The 14,895-nt window shown below is 60.4% G+C and overlaps 3 protein-coding genes across 3 annotated transcripts; 1 reads left to right on the top strand and 2 right to left on the bottom strand.

Annotated features, from left to right (window-relative positions):
* Positions 1-1,619: 1,619 nt before the first annotated feature.
* Positions 1,620-5,106, bottom strand: NEURL2 (neuralized E3 ubiquitin protein ligase 2; the record flags this gene model as incomplete). Its single annotated transcript, XM_082292751.1, has 3 exons — positions 1,620-1,737; positions 2,920-3,036; positions 4,431-5,106. The coding sequence occupies 2 exons, from the start codon at positions 5,104-5,106 to the stop codon at positions 2,921-2,923; spliced, it is 792 nt and encodes a 263-aa protein (XP_082148877.1). The 3' UTR covers positions 1,620-1,737; position 2,920.
* Positions 5,107-5,767: 661 nt separating this feature from the next.
* CTSA (cathepsin A) lies at positions 5,768-10,053 on the top strand (the record flags this gene model as incomplete). The annotated part of the gene is made up of 15 exons (XM_082292555.1): positions 5,768-5,818; positions 6,027-6,187; positions 6,259-6,370; positions 6,489-6,539; positions 6,827-6,913; positions 7,027-7,182; positions 7,509-7,600; positions 7,903-7,987; positions 8,105-8,196; positions 8,402-8,480; positions 8,619-8,767; positions 8,839-8,914; positions 9,023-9,112; positions 9,224-9,325; positions 9,460-10,053. The coding sequence occupies 15 exons, from the start codon at positions 5,768-5,770 to the stop codon at positions 9,541-9,543; spliced, it is 1,467 nt and encodes a 488-aa protein (XP_082148681.1). The 3' UTR covers positions 9,544-10,053.
* Positions 10,054-10,537: 484 nt separating this feature from the next.
* Positions 10,538-13,781, bottom strand: PLTP (phospholipid transfer protein; the record flags this gene model as incomplete). The annotated part of the gene is made up of 15 exons (XM_082292956.1): positions 10,538-10,678; positions 10,772-10,848; positions 10,934-10,997; positions 11,151-11,193; positions 11,269-11,336; positions 11,518-11,679; positions 11,783-11,842; positions 11,995-12,171; positions 12,309-12,400; positions 12,517-12,580; positions 12,697-12,760; positions 12,903-13,058; positions 13,186-13,314; positions 13,388-13,487; positions 13,673-13,781. The coding sequence occupies 15 exons, from the start codon at positions 13,779-13,781 to the stop codon at positions 10,538-10,540; spliced, it is 1,506 nt and encodes a 501-aa protein (XP_082149082.1).
* Between the last annotated feature and the right edge of the window lie 1,114 nt (positions 13,782-14,895).

The raw sequence follows: 14,895 nt of genomic DNA, 5'->3' as shown, positions 1-14,895 counted from the left end.
AGTTTCCTCTTCTCCAGGATGAACAAACCAAGTTACTTCAAGTGTGTCTCATAAGCTTCCCCTTCACTCCCACCACCATCCTCACGGGCTCCTTTGAATGCTCTCTAATAGCTCAATGTCTTTTTTATATTGTTGTGCCAAAACTTCCGCCAGGACTCAAGATGAGGCTGCACAAGTGCAGGGCAGAGCAGGACAATCCCTTCCCTTGTTGTCGATGCTGTGCCTGATGCATCCCAGAACAGGGTTGGCTCTCCCAGCTGCCAAGGGCACTGTTGACTCATACTCAACTTGCCACTGACCAGGATGCCCAGGTCCCTTTCCACAGTGCTGGTCTCCAGTTTCTTGTTCCCCTGTCTATATATACAACCTGGGTTGCCCTGTACCAGGTGCAGAATCTGTCACTTGCTCTTGTTAAACTTCACACAGTTGGTGATTGCCCATCTCTCCAATTTGTCAAGGTCTCAAGGTCCTCAGCAGGGCCTCTCTGCCGTTGATGGAGTTGACAGTTCCTCCCAAATTAGTGTTGTCAGCACTAAATATTAGTATATTACTTAGTATTCCTTAAAGTCCTGTGTCCAAGTCATTAATGAAGATGTTGAAGAGAATTGGGCCAAGGATGAAGCCCTACGGAACCCCACTGGTGACTGGACACCAGCCTGATGTCACCCCATTCACTATAACTCTTTGTGCCCAAGCTGTGAGCCAGTTGCTCACCCATTGTGTAACAGGGTTATTCAGCTGCAAGCCGGACACTTTGTCTAAAAGAATACTGGGACGGACAGTATCAAAAGCTTTGCTGAAGTCCAAAAACATTACATCTACCGGCTTTCCTTGGTCAACTAGATGTTGTAGAAGGAAATCACTTTTGACAAGCAGGACTTTCCCCTCATGAAGCCATGGTGGCTGTGACTGGTGACTGTGTTCTCCTCCAGGTGTTTCTCAATACATCCCAGAATGATCTTTTCCATTATTTTACTGGGCACTGAAGTGAGACTGTAGCTTCCAGGGTTCTCCTTCTTGCCCTTCTTTGAAATCAGGACAACATTTCCTAGCTTCCAGTCATGGGGGACCTCTCCAGATTCCCAAGACTGCTCAAAAATCATCGAGAGTCTATGTGATGACATCAGTCAGCTCTTTGAAGTTTCTCGAATTAATCCCATAAGGGTCCAAAGATTTGTAGACATCTAGGTATAATAGCATGTGACAAAAGTATTTCATCTGTGGCCAGCATCTGTGGATCCTTGCAGCATCTGTTTGTGAGGTGTTGTGCAACAAAGCCAATAAATCACCCTTGTGTTGTTTGGGAGCTGAGTCTGTCCCTGTGCCAGCTGCAGCCACCCCTCCCTGCCCAGGCAACAGGGCATGGGGAGTCAGGCAGGGCTTTGGGCAGTGCTCCTTGGTCGTGTCTCACCGTGGTGCCCCAGGCGGCAGGAGGTGGCAGCTCCTGAGGGTGGCAATCCCACTGTGCTGCAGCCTGCTGTAGAGCAGGGGTGTTGTTTATCTGGTTGCAGCAGCTGCTCTCAATTCCTCAAGGAAGAGGAACCCGCCCTCGTGTGCGGGGGTCACTGCCGGGCAGATAACACTGCAGGGAGGTGGGGAGCAAAGGCTTCACGCAAGGGTGGGGGAGGGAAAGCAGGCTGGAGTGTAAACTCCCTGGTCCGTGGGCGCTGCTCTGGAGTGGGTGAGTTCCCCAGTCCCATCACAGCCAGATGAGCTCCAGCCCCAGCAGCTCCCAGCCTGTTGTTGGGAATGTCAGAGAAGCAGGGAATGTCAGAGACTTTGCTCCATTGCTGTGTTGTGGTCACTGTCCATGTTTTCCCCATTTAGCAATTCCTTCATTAACACTTTGGTGTTGATGGAGTTGGCTGTGGCTGCGGGCTGGGGATTTCCTTTGAGCAAGAGTTTTGTAACATGATCTGATACTATCGAGCCTCTGACTAAATATAGCATCCTGTTTCTTTAAAACACCTTTTTGTAAGCTTAGAGCTGCTTGTTTCCCCTTTGGTGGTGCTGTGGAAGAGGCCTGGAAGGCTTTGCCAGCCCCTTCATCTTTCTGGCTCCTGTGGGCACCCCTCTGATTTTCAGAAACCTCTCCCCCCGAGCCTGTTCCTCTGCACAGCTCCCACCCTGCCTCCCCTCCAGCCTGGCACAGGGACTGGAGGATGCCGGCTGCCATCCCCACCAGCCAGCAGATGAAAGGTCTGGCTGAGGGCACAGAGCCGAGGGCATGGAGCTCCAAGTCAGGATGGCTGGGCCCCGCACCAGGTCACTGTGACTGGCTCTGTGGCCACAGACACGTGCCCAAGCAACGGCTGCTGCCAGCGCTGCTCTCTGGGCGCTCCAGTGTCTGACTGGTCCCCCTCCAAGCTGAACACACAGGAAATAACTCATCATTCTCTGGGTAAACATCTTTCCCAAGAGTGAAACTGCCCAGCCGGGATGAGCGTCCAGCTGTAATTTACCTCCACGTGAGTGCTGTGCTGTGCCCTCCCACGCTCCACTCGCCCCAGCACTCGCTCTGATCCACTGACAGTCCCAGTGTAATTCCAGGGCTGGGTACACATCCTGAGCCCCACAGGGCTGTGGCCTGTGCTCCCTTCCTCACTGGTGGGGTAACTGCTCCCACAAGGGGTTGCTGAAGCACAGGGGGGTCTCAGCCCTGCAAGCCTCCTTTCACAGACTCTTGTCTGGAAGCACTTTATTGCTCTCTCTGACCCACATCATACCCCCCTGCCCACGCTCTGGGCATGCCACACCATCAGTGTGGGGAAAATCCCAACCCCACTTTGCCCTGCTCTCATGTCAGCCCTTCAGCAGCACATGCTGGGGCGAGTGGGCAGGGAGAGGCACAAAGCCTGCTGGGCAGCCATCACTGGGTGGCTGTTGATGTGGGGGGCAGCCCAGCAGCACCCTCGATACCTCACTCATGTTGGCAGAAGCTCTTGAGCAGCGGGGGAAGGTCCAGGCCATCGATGGCCAGGCGGTGCACAATGTGTTTCTGGATAACCAGCCGGCACAGCGTCTGCAGGGAAGGAACTGGAAGAGAACAGAGAAAGTAGCTGAGCCGGGCAAGTTGGCAGTGAGGCTGAGCACAGAGGGGTGGAGGAGCTGGCAGAGCTTCTCGGAGGCACTGTGGTTAAAGGCAGTGGTGGGTGAGTTTGTTCTGTGGCATCGTCCTTGCCCTGGGCTCCAATTGGCTGTGTGGGGGCTGGTGCCAGGCTGCTCTGGCAGGGCTGGAAGCTCAAGGGCTCCGGGCAGCAAAACTTCCCATTATTAGGAGGAAGGTTGGGAGACAGTTATGTGCCCAAGCTGTGTGTGACTGTGCCTGGTTTGCATTTCTTTCTCTGGTGGCTGTCAAGCAACTCCAGGGGCTCACACACCCATGCTGTGCTTCCTTTCCATCCCACCCCCTTGGTCTGCCTGCACTGGCCCCAGCACCAGGCTGTTGGGTGGGTGCCTGCAGGCTGGGGCTGCTCTGCCTGCAGAGACAATGCCTGCTGTGCCTTTGGGGCAGACCACCGTGAGAACTGTCCCCTTGGGCACCTGCACAGAATCTGCCTGGTTCCTGCTCCTGTGACACAAACCCCATAGGATTCAACTTCCCAGAGCCTCAGGTGGCTCAGCAGTGTGGGTACTGTCTGCTGCAGCCAGCACTCTCCTCAGGTGTTAAACCAGGGAAAATACCAGGTTCCAGCCTTGGGACAGAAGCAGCTGCTCTTGACACCAGCATGTGAAGCAGTGGTTCCCAGTGCCGGGGGCAGCTGATTTTCTGGCTCTAGCTCTTCTTCTGGCCCTGTCTCACCTGATCCATCTCCTGATTTTTCCAGCGTGGTGCTAATTAACACTCATTATCCTGGTCCCTCCCAGCAAGCCAAGGGACAAGGGATAATGCCCAGGCTCTGATGGCATCACAGGGTGTCTGAGCAGGGAACTCGTGTCTGGGGCACGTGGCAGATGCGTGGGCGCAGTGTGCTGAGCCGTGGTGGATGTAGGTGGATGTAGGTGGATGTTTTGGTGCCGGGGCAGGATCTTGGTTGGCTCTGGCTGCCATGTGCTGTAGGGCAAGGCTGGGCATGGTGAGGCCTCACAGCCATGGGGCAGCCCCAAACATCCACCCCCATCACTCTGCTTAGGAAGAGTGGCTGGGGGGCTCTGCCTGACTGCTGCTGCTGCTGGGGATCTCTCCCCTGGGCCGGGCACAGCCCCCATGGCAGAGCTTTTGGCAGACACTTCCCATCAGCAGTACTGTGGATCTCTCCTGTGATCCACAAGGACTAGAGGCTTTCCTGTGCCCTCTTACCCCCTGTATCCCTCTGTCCAGTGGCACACTCCAATATTCTCACTGTTGGCGAATATGGGATGACCCACTAGAGCTCCCCCCACTCCTGGCCCACGCAGCACGTGCCGCAAGAAGGAGCATAGGTACCTACAGCCATAATCCACCGGGATGACCCGGACACTCTTGGTGGAGGCAAAGACATCGATGACGGCGTAGAGCGGGCGGGTGGTGGGCAGGCCCCTGGCGCTCGGCCCCATGTCCTCGCCGTTGATGACGATGTGCATGTCGGCAGTGCCGTCAGGCTGCGGGGCATACAGCACCCCGATGCGGCTGCGCCGGGCGGTCGCGGGCAGCACGTTCATCTTGTACAGGTCGTCCAGGATGTGGCTGTAGCGGCCAGGCCGGCTGCGCCCCACCAGCGTGTCACGGGGGATGCGCACCCGTGCGATCAGCAGGAAGGGCTCCCAGGGGCGCCCCCGCGTCTGTGCCTCCTCCCCCTCCAACACCACGCGGTTGTGGCTCCGGGTAATGGCGAACACCCAGGTGTCCCCCATGTTGACCAGGTCCGGCAGCGAGTACTCAGGCACTACCTCCAGGCTCTGGGGGTCGTGGGCCGTCAGCCCCACGCGCAGGTGCCCGCACCAGCCCAGCTCCTTCTCCTCAATCTCCACCAGGAAGATCTGCCCGGGTGCCAGAGGCTCCTGGCTGAAGCAGAGCCCGTTGGCGAAGCTCTCCACCCGGGTGGCTTGCGTGTGTGAGGCATCCAGGCGAATGTTGGTGCCGTGGATGTGGTGGAAGCGTGCAGCAAGCCGGCACCGGGCAGCCATTGCTGCCGGAGCTATTTTTAACTGTCCCTGTCACAGCTGCTGCGAGGTGGTGACAGCCCGCTTGGGAGGGACAACCAGAGGGCTCGGGGGGGTTCTAGCACCATGGGGGAGGTCGGGGGGGCCCTGTGGCTGCTGGGCACAACCAGGCCCAAACCAGCCCCACAGACATTCCACGCTGGACTGTCCAGCGCTGCCACCTGGGCCAGGGTGCCTGGCTGTGCCCATGCTGTCCAGCAGTGCCTGGCAGTGCCCGGTGGTGCCCAGTGGTACCAGCTATACCCAGCAGCGGCCAGTGATCACCACACGGTGATGACTGGCAGTGCCTGGTGATGCCCGGCTTTACCCAGCTGTGTCCGGTGGTGCCTGGCAGTGCCCGGTGGTACCCAGCTGTACCGGCTATACCCAGCAGTGCCCGGTACCCAGCTGTAACCGCTGGTGCCCGGTAGTGACCACCGACGCACCGCACCCCTCGCCGGCTGCCCCCGTGGTGCGGGGGCTCCGTCGGTGCCCCTCCCACTGTCCCGGTCCCGGTCCCGGCCCGGGGCCGCTCCCACGTGCGCAGGCGGGGCCGGGGCGGGGCCGGCCTCCCCTGAGCGCTGATTGGCCGCCGCCGGGCCCCGCCCCGCTTACGTCAGCGCCGCAGGTCATATGGGCGCGTGTCATGTGCCCGCCGCCACCGCCGCCTGGGAGCGCCGCGCCGGGAGCGGCCGCGGTCAGCGCCACCGGGGGGCACCGGGACGGGGCCGGGGGGGACGGGATGGAGAGACCGGGACCGGCGCCAGGGGAGCCGATCGGGCCGGGCCGGGGGTCAGCCCCTAGTGGGGGTCCGGGCCGGGGCAGCCGAGCCGGGGCGCTCGCGGGGCGCTGCCGCGGCCGTTCCTGGCCGACAGCGCCCTGACGGTCCCTTCCGCCCACCGCAGATGGGGCCGGTGTTGCCGTCGCTGCTGCTGCTGCTGGGGTTGGGCTGGGCCGCCCCCCCGGACCACGAGGTGACGTACCTGCCCGGGCTGTCCAAGCAGCCCTCCTTCCGCCACTTCTCGGGCTATCTCTGCGCCGGGCCGGGCAAGTACCTGCACTACTGGTACGTGGGACTGCGCCCGGCGATGGGGGGGCATCGGCCGGCGCCAGGCACTCACGGCTGCACGTCCACAGGTTCGTGGAGGCCCAGAGCAATCCCCAGAGCAGCCCCCTCGTGCTGTGGCTGAACGGGGGCCCTGGCTGCAGCTCCATGGAGGGCTTCCTCAAGGAGCATGGCCCCTTCCTGGTTAGTAGTCACTGCTGTCCCGCGGCCCGGGGAGTCAGGGGATGACCGGCTGTGTGGCATGAGCCATCCCGCTGTGCCCTATCCTGCTTTGCCCATCAGTCACCACCTTCTTCCTCAGATCCAGCCCGATGGGGTCACACTGAAGTACAATGAATACGCATGGAACAAGGTACAGGCACAGGCACTGCTTCCCTTTGTGGCTGCAAGATGGGGTGGCCCTGAGCCAGTTCCTCCTGCCCTCTCCACGGAGCCGACCCTTCCGCTGCTCCCCTCCCACCCGACACACCCTCCTCTCGAGTCTGCTGTTGAGCAGTGCAGGAATGTGGCCACCCCAGTGCAGCCCTGGGGCGGGCCAGGCTCCTGTGGGTGCTGCCCTGGGCGAGGCCAGCAGCCCTTGGCCTCACTGAGCCAGAAGAGGGTCTCCCCTGATCGCCGGCTCCTCTGCTGTCCTCGCAGATTGCCAACATCCTCTACGTGGAGTCTCCTGCTGGTGTTGGCTTCTCATACTCCGATGACAAGAAGTATGGCACAAATGACACGGAGGCGAGTGACTGGGGTGCAAGGAGAGCCCTGCTGCCCTGCCTGCCCCCTCCTGGGCATGGGGTGCAGCCTCTGACCCCTCTGACCCCTCTGACCATGCCACCTTCTCCCTGCAGGTTGCTCACAACAATTACCTGGCACTGAAGGACTTCCTCCGGCTCTTCCCTGAGTACTCCAAGAACGATCTCTTCCTCACAGGGGAGAGCTATGGAGGGGTCTACATCCCCACACTGGCAGAGTGGGTGATGCAGGACCCCAGCCTCAACCTGAAGGTGAGCAGCTTGGCTCTGCCCAGCTGGGGAGCGGAGGGCTTGGCACAGCTTGAGGGGCCCTCAAGCAGTGCTGCGGTGGGGACCAGCCAGGACGTAGGGCAGGCCTGGCCTTGCAGCCTTTCATCTCTTCCTGGGGTTCTGGCAGCAGTTACTGGTGGACGTGTCTGTCCCTGCTGCTGGGGGAGCGTCCTCAGGCACCCCCGACCCTCCCTGTTCCCTCTGCAGTGTAAACAGTTCCACATCTGCTTCCTGCCTGTGGCTGCTGTGCTGTGACTGCCCCGCGGGGAGCTGGAACACAACAGGGTTGTTTTCTTCTTGCCTCGCAGGGAATCGCTGTGGGAAACGGCCTCTCATCTTACGAGATCAATGACAACTCCCTGGTTTACTTTGCCTATTACCACGGGCTGCTGGGGACCGAGTAAGAGCAGAGGGAATGCTGGATGCACTGTCCCTGTGCAAGCAGGATGAGTGCACAGCTGAGGCTGGGGCTGTCTGCGTTGGTAGCATTGGGAAAAGGCAGCACCTGGCCTGCTCTGGGCCAGGAGCTGGGCTGTGGAGGTGGCCCCTTGTCCCAGGCAGCTCCCATGGGTGCATTTGTTTGTGGGGTACAGAGGGCACAGGGCCAAGCTGTGTGCCTTGTGGCCACTGGGCAGAGAGCTGCAGGGCAGCTGTCATTCGGTGTTGCCACCTGCTCCAAGTCATCCTGGTCTCTGCCCACAGGCTGTGGAAAGACCTGCAGGCCTTCTGCTGCTCCCAGGGGAAGTGCAACTTCCATGACAACTCCAACCTGAACTGCACGCTCAAGGTGAGGGGAGCCAGAGCCCCTAGATGTGTGCCGAGCAGCATGTGCCTGGCTCAGGGTGGGCCTACAGTTCCATGAGGGTCCTGCTGAGTCCCAAACCCTTCTTGTGGCTCTTTGCAGATGGGGGAGATGATTCAGATTGTAGAGGAGTCTGGCCTTAATATCTACAACCTCTATGCCCCGTGTGATGGAGGTGTCCCAGGGAGCATGAGGTGAGAGTGGCCCTAGGGAAAATGGTTCCACAGGCAGCAGCTCACTTTGGTCACACTGGCACAGAGGGACATGGTGGGCTGGGCAGGGGGCCCCTCTGAGACAGATGGATGGTGTCTGGCTGCTGCCAAGGACTCCCCGCAGGAGGGCCCTGAACCCTTGTTCCTCAAGGTTTTCAGTCTGTCCTCATACTTGCTCTGGCTACAGGTATGAGGGTGATTATCTCATCACGCATGACCTGGGCAACTCCTTCATCCGGATGCCACTGAGGTTCTCTTGGCGGCAGGTGAGCTGAGGTGCCCATGCTACTGGGCTGTGAGCAACCTCTGTCCAGCCAGTTGTGCTGCTGTGGGCAGGAGGGGCAGAAAGTAGCTGCTCCATGGGGCAGGTGCTGCTGTGACAGTGACTCTCACAACTCTCCTAGAACCTGTTCCGAATGCCAGTAGCCCGAAAGAAGGTCCGGATGGACCCACCCTGCACCAACTCCACAGCCCCTAGCATGTATCTGAACTCCCCCGAAGTGCGGAAGGCTCTGCACATCTCCCCCGAGGCCCCAGAGTGGCAGGTGTGCAGGTGAGCAAGCTGTGGGTGGGGAGGGACTGCTCTGAGAAGGAGCAGACATGATGCCAGTGCTTCCTCCACAGCTTCGACGTGAACCGCAGCTACAAGCGCCTGTACATGCAGATGAATGAGCAGTACCTCAAGCTGCTTGGAGCCACGGTGTGTGCAGGGAAACCTATGGATCTTGGGAGTGTCTCTGCCAGCCCAGCCTCCTACCTGGCTGGGGCTGCTGCCCTGCCAACAGCTCACTCTCTGTCTGCTACACAGAAATACAGGATCCTGGTGTACAATGGGGATGTCGACATGGCTTGCAACTTCCTCGGGGATGAGTGGTTTGTGGATTCCCTGTGCCAGAAGGTAAATGGGCAGGGCTGGGGCCAGGCTGGTCACTGGCTCCAGGCTAGGTGCTGTGGCAGGAGCATGGGCAGGGCCAGCCCCAGGCACTGAAGGCACTGCTGCTACTCCCAGGTGCAGGTGGCTCGCCGGCCCTGGCTCTACACTGAAAATGGCGAGAACCAGATCGGTGGCTTCGTGAAGGAATTCACCAACATCGCTTTTCTCACTGTCAAGGTAGGGCTAGGAGCCAGGGATAGGACTGTGGGCGGGTGTGCTGGAAACCAAGGCTGCAGTCAGGGTGGGGTGGTGCTGGCTGGGCTGTGCCAGCATCCTAGCCCCACTTGACCACCACTGCCCCTTTCCTACAGGGAGCTGGCCACATGGTGCCCACAGACCGGCCGCTTGCTGCCTTCACCATGTTCTGCCGCTTCATTAAGAACCAGCCTTACTAAGAGCTGCAGAGGTAGCTCCAGCTGCTCTCACCACCCCACCTGCCCTCACTGCCGGCACCTTGCACAGCCTGTCCTTGCTGCTGCTCGGCTATACCATGGACCTTTCACACCTGCAGCCTTCCCCCCCGGCTGAACAGGGCTGACTGTCATGGGTGGGGGGCATAGGCTGGGGGCCCATCTTGGGGGCTCTGGCCTTGTGGAAGAGGCGTGCACCTGCTGCAGCCACCCCCTCCCTTGTGACTTCCTCTTTTGCCTCCTCCCTGTCTGCGGTGGCAGCTGCTTCCCTCCCAGGCAGGGAGCAATCCTCAGCACTTCCTCTCAGCCCCACACACACACAGCCTGAGCAGGCTATGAGAAGCAGCAGTGGGGGGCAGCTGGGGCCTGCTCACCTCTACCTTGCTCCCACTGAAGGAGACTTACCAGCACTACCACAACAATCCCACTGCCAGGGCACGCAGTGCTTCAGGAACTCGCAATAAACTCTGACCAAGGTGGTTCTGCTCCTCCTCACACCTCTGTGCCAGCCCCTGCTTCGATTTCCTCTGCTCTCTGAGGAGCACCAGTGAGTGCCAACACCCTGCGCCAGGGAGCCCTGGGCTCTGTGAGCTGTGCCCTGTTTGCAGGGGTCCTTGCATCCTGGAAACAAGTGACCCGCCTAAGCGACAGCAGCACAGGCACTCTGAGCCTTTTGGCACTGCACTAAGCTGTGTCTGCTCCCAATGACCTGCGCTGGGCAGCAGCATTGGCTGCCTTCTTTCCATCTCCCCAGCATGGACATGTCCTCCAAGCAATGAGGCCATGTGGTTGGAGTCAGGTGGTTTATTAGTGTAATGAGCAGGGGTGCAGCAGGGGTTCCCAGAGCACTCTCTCCACCTTGCTGCGCCGCACCAGGGCCTGGATGCCCTGACAATGTGCTGGTGGTACCAGGGAAGCTGCTTCCTACCTACAGTCTACGGGTCCAGCCCAGGATCTGCCCTTGGTCCAGGGAGGAGAACTAGAGCGAGCTGGGGTCCAGGCTGGGTTCTGCAGGCCAGGAGCTGGAGTAGGCAGCGGCAGTGGGCAGTGGGCGGTATTTCTCAATCACCTCCCGCAGTCCCTTGGAGAAGTGGAGATCAGCTCCCACTGTGAGGAATCCCTGCAGAGGGAAAAGGGTTAGTGCACAGCTGGAGGTGACAATGCCCTTCCCAGCAGGACATGGAGGCACACGCTGTCCCATTCCACCACATACTGCATGGTTGGTGACCACCTCCCTGGTGAAGTCCATGCCTTCGGGCAGTGGGATCTGCACTCCCTTCTTTGTTCTCTCTGCAGAGAGGGAGAGCTAGGATGAAGCTGAGCCCTGCTGTGCCCCTGCCCACACTCCCAGTTGTGTGGGAGCAGCAGTCCCTACCGTTAATGATGGGCATGATGGTCAGCTGCAGCAGGGTTTTCAGCGGGGCCTGCAGTGAGAACAGCTGTGGGAAAGGAGCTGGGGTCAGCGTAGCAGCAGAGCTGGCAGCCAGGGCAGGGAGGGCTGGAAGTGGCGATCCTGAATGGACAGCCTCTCCCCAGCCCACCCCACGCTGTGGCTGCATGTAAGGGGTCCCAGGCCATCACCATGCTCTCACCGCCAGCGACTCCAACGCCGACTGCTTGGAATAGATGCGAAACCTGGACAGAAGGAAGCAATTGTGAGTAGGGTGTGGAGGGGACTCTCCCCATGCCCCCATGGGACCCCAGCCATACCGTCGTAGGTCCAGCTGCACACGCAGCGCCTTCCCTTGCAGAAACACCTTGGCACTCAGCTTGGTTTCCTGGGGAGGGAGAGGGCTGACTCACAGCAGGCAGAGGACAACCAGGCCAGCTGCTCCTCTCATCCCCTAGGCCCAGTGTCCCTCTGCTCAGTGACACCAGTGCCTTTTAACACAGGATGGGGGACACTGCTCCTGTATGCACTGGGGTGACTGCACAAGGAACCCCAGCCCCTCCCCTCACCATGGCCATGCTGGAGAGCTGGACAGGTGGGCGGTCTGGGGGCACCAGTGAGATGTTCAGGAAGGCAGAGACAGAGACTGAGGTCCCCGAGGGTTTGATGGTGCAGCGGGGGGGAGCAGAAACCTGCAGCACGAGCTGCAGCGGAGCATCCACGGAGGGGCTCTGGGAAAGGTAGGTGAGCTGGAGGCAGGGAGCAGGGCAGGGCAGGGCCGTGCTTTGCCCTGGGGCTCCACTGTGCCTTCCACCCTCTATGGGGGCTCCTCACCAGCATGAAGATTGTCCCAAAGAATGTGGCTCTCAGCAAAACCTCCAGGTCCTTGGGCACCTGTGGAGAGCACAAACCACTGGAGGGAGAGCGAGCCACTGCTGTGGGTCTCAGCAAAGCTGCCCCCTGGATGGCACCTCTTCTGGGCTCTGACAGAGTCCACCCCTCCCTCCTGCCTGCACACCACAGTCCTTGTGTCTGGTGCTTGTTACCTTCTCCCCCTGGAGCTCTATGGTCAGCACTCCTGCCTGGAAGTACGAGTGCATGGCTGAGTCGAAGAAGTACTCAGAGAAGGCAACATAAACCATGCGTTCAGTCTCCTTGATCACCGGCTCCACCGCGTGGTTCTCCAGCTCCTGGTCCTCTCTCACCCGGGGGAAGAACATGCCCTGGACCAAGAGCAGGAGAGGTTCCCACAGCCACACAGCAGCCCACCCCACCTGCTCCATGGAGCCCAACGTGCCTGCTGGCACAGCCTTTCCCACAGGGATGGGGAAGGGCCAGCAAGGCAGGACCCAGTGCTCACCTTGAAGTCGAGGTCAAGGGTCTCAGTGGAGACAGATGGATCCCGTAGGAGGGAGTAGTCAATCCCAATGTGCTCATCCACGTAGTTCCTCACTGCCAGGGAAGATGTGGTGGTGTGACTAAGCCTGGAGCTGCCTGGCAGCCTGATGCCCAGCCCTGTCTGCCCTACAGTGAATGGGATCCAGTCCCTTTCCCAGGGCAACACACACCAGGCACTGTGTCCAGCAAAGAGTTCAGCAGCACCAGGCTGGCATGCTCCAGGGATGGGCAGATCTGCAAGGCAAGGAGCCAGGCTGAGGGGAATCACTCCCAGGACTGGATGAGGAGCTGCAAAGGCAGGACAAGGCTCAGCCCCACAGGCTCCACTGCCTGTCTGCACTCAGCTGTACCTGCTGGCTGAGGAGGAAGCGCATCCCCGTGACGATAAAGGTGCTCAGGAACTCGTAGACCTTCCTGGAGGACACAAGAGTGGCTCTGCACTGTCTATTCTCTCTGTGGCTCCATGCCCATTTCAGCACACAGCTGGGCAAAGGAAGCACTGAGGGTGTGGGAAGGGGGTCAGGGAGCCAGGCACAGGCAGAGGGGTCAGGTGTACCTGAGTGTGCCAGAGAAGCCAGCATGCATTCTGGCTATGGAGGCATTGCAGGTCATATTGGAGATCTTGAGGCGCCCAGCCTCATCCTTGGCCAGCTGGAGCACCGTGTAGATATGGACACCATCCGCAGAGGCATTGATGGACCCAATGTCATAGCTGGAAGCCAGGAAAGCAGATGAGAGGAGCACACAGCTCCTGCCAGCTGCAGGACAGCAAGGCACCTGTGGCGCACAGCTGTGGGGTGAGCTAGCACCCAGGGCAACAGGAGGGGGAGGCAGCTCACAAGAACCAGTAGAGCAGCTGCCTGCGGAAGCGTAGGCTAATGGAAGCATTGTTGATATTGAAGACAAGGTGCTGCTGGGGCTGGAAGTTCAGGTCTGAAAAGGCCAGCTGCAGGTCTGTCACCTTGACCCTGCAGGGAAAGGATAGGGCTGGTTAGACAGACAGATGGACATGGGAAGCCATGGGCAGCAGGCAGCACTCACTGGCTGATGTTGTACTGGAACTGCCCCTCATTCCCATGCAGGTCCGACACCGTGATGTTCTGCAGCTCCTGCTCCACAAAGCGCAGCCCCTCTTGCTTCACTGCAGGGAAAAACGAGGCTGGGTTGGGACGTGCCCTCTCGGCAGCATGGCCCCTGACAGCCCCCACTCCTTCCCGGCCGCCCCATGGCGGGCAGTGCAGGCAGAGCCCTACACAAGCACAGACTCGGGAGGGTGTCCAGCCTCCCTCTTTCCCAGAATGTGTGAGATCCTGGCCGGCCCCTTACCCAGGTCCAGCCCCTTGGAAGTAATCCGTATCTTACAGCCAGGAGGGCTGTGCGAGGCTGTGACCAGCAAGGGCAGGAGGAGGAGAAGGAGGCAGCTGCCAGCAGCCATCTCGCACCTGGAGGCAGAGAGCAGGGTCAGCATGGACTGGCTTGGGGACGTGCACGAGTGTCAGCACGGACGGGCCAGGGGGACTCCCGGCTAGCCTGGAAGGGAAGCAGCTGCTGTCCAACCTGCCCGGGGCTGGGGATAGCTCCAAGGAACTCCCCACGGCTCCACTGTTCTCCCTGAAACCCCCCAATGCTGCCCAGGTCCCCTTAGCCCAAAATCCCTGGACCCATGAGGGGCACAGCCCCCACCCCAGGGTGCTGTGCACAAGCCCCAGCACTGGCCCTGCGGAGCCCGAGGGTCCCACATCTGGAAACACCCACTCCAGCCCTCCCCCCGCCCTGAACACACCCCGCTCCCCAAACCGCAGAGACAGGCGCCAGCCCCGTGTGTGCTGCTGCAGCGGGGAGCCCCAGCACTTCGCAGAGGAGCGAGCCCTCGCCCGTGGGACCGTCCCACAACCCTCACAACCCCCCCGAGATGTGCCGCCTACCCCCAGACTGGTTTGAGACGGGAGCTGGAGCCTGTCCATCCCGCAGCAACAGGCAGAGCTGCCTGCGAGGCTGTAAGATGGGACGGGACTCCCTCACAGCTTCCCCCAGTTCTCCGAAGGAAGAGGATGGGGGACGCCCTCCCCGCGGCTGTGTGACGGGACGGGGCTCCCTCACAGCGTTTTCCTCCACTTCTATGAAGGGGGAGGATGGGGGACCCCCTTCCCCGGGGCCCGAAGCCACCGTCCTGCCCAGAGGCTGGGGGGTTCCCCCACACAATGCCGGCTCAGTTCGGGTACTTACAGCGAGGTTTGTCCTCGGCTCCCGACGTGGGGAAGCTGAATCACGTGAAGGCAGGAGGGAGGGAGAACACCACCAACTCCAAGACTTTCTTTTGAGCTGGCTGAGGTTTCCCTGCCTTTATATAGCCCCCAGCTGCCACTCCTTGTGGGCCCACAGCTGGGAGGAGACAGCGGGACGGACGGACGGGGAGGATGCAGGTCTGTGTCCCGCCGAGCCCGGCTGGCTGCCAGCACCGGCACAGACAGTGGCTCGCTTGGCCACCCCAGCTTCAGGCTGGACACGAAGGCTTCGTCCCCCCGAAAACACCGCTCCCTGCGTCCTGC

Source organism: Coloeus monedula, assembly GCF_965178545.1.
Source record: "Coloeus monedula genome assembly, chromosome: 17".
Classification (NCBI taxonomy): domain Eukaryota; kingdom Metazoa; phylum Chordata; class Aves; order Passeriformes; family Corvidae; genus Coloeus; species Coloeus monedula.
The sequence above is the reverse complement of the archived record's forward strand: the minus strand, read 5'-3'. Positions and strand labels throughout refer to the sequence as shown.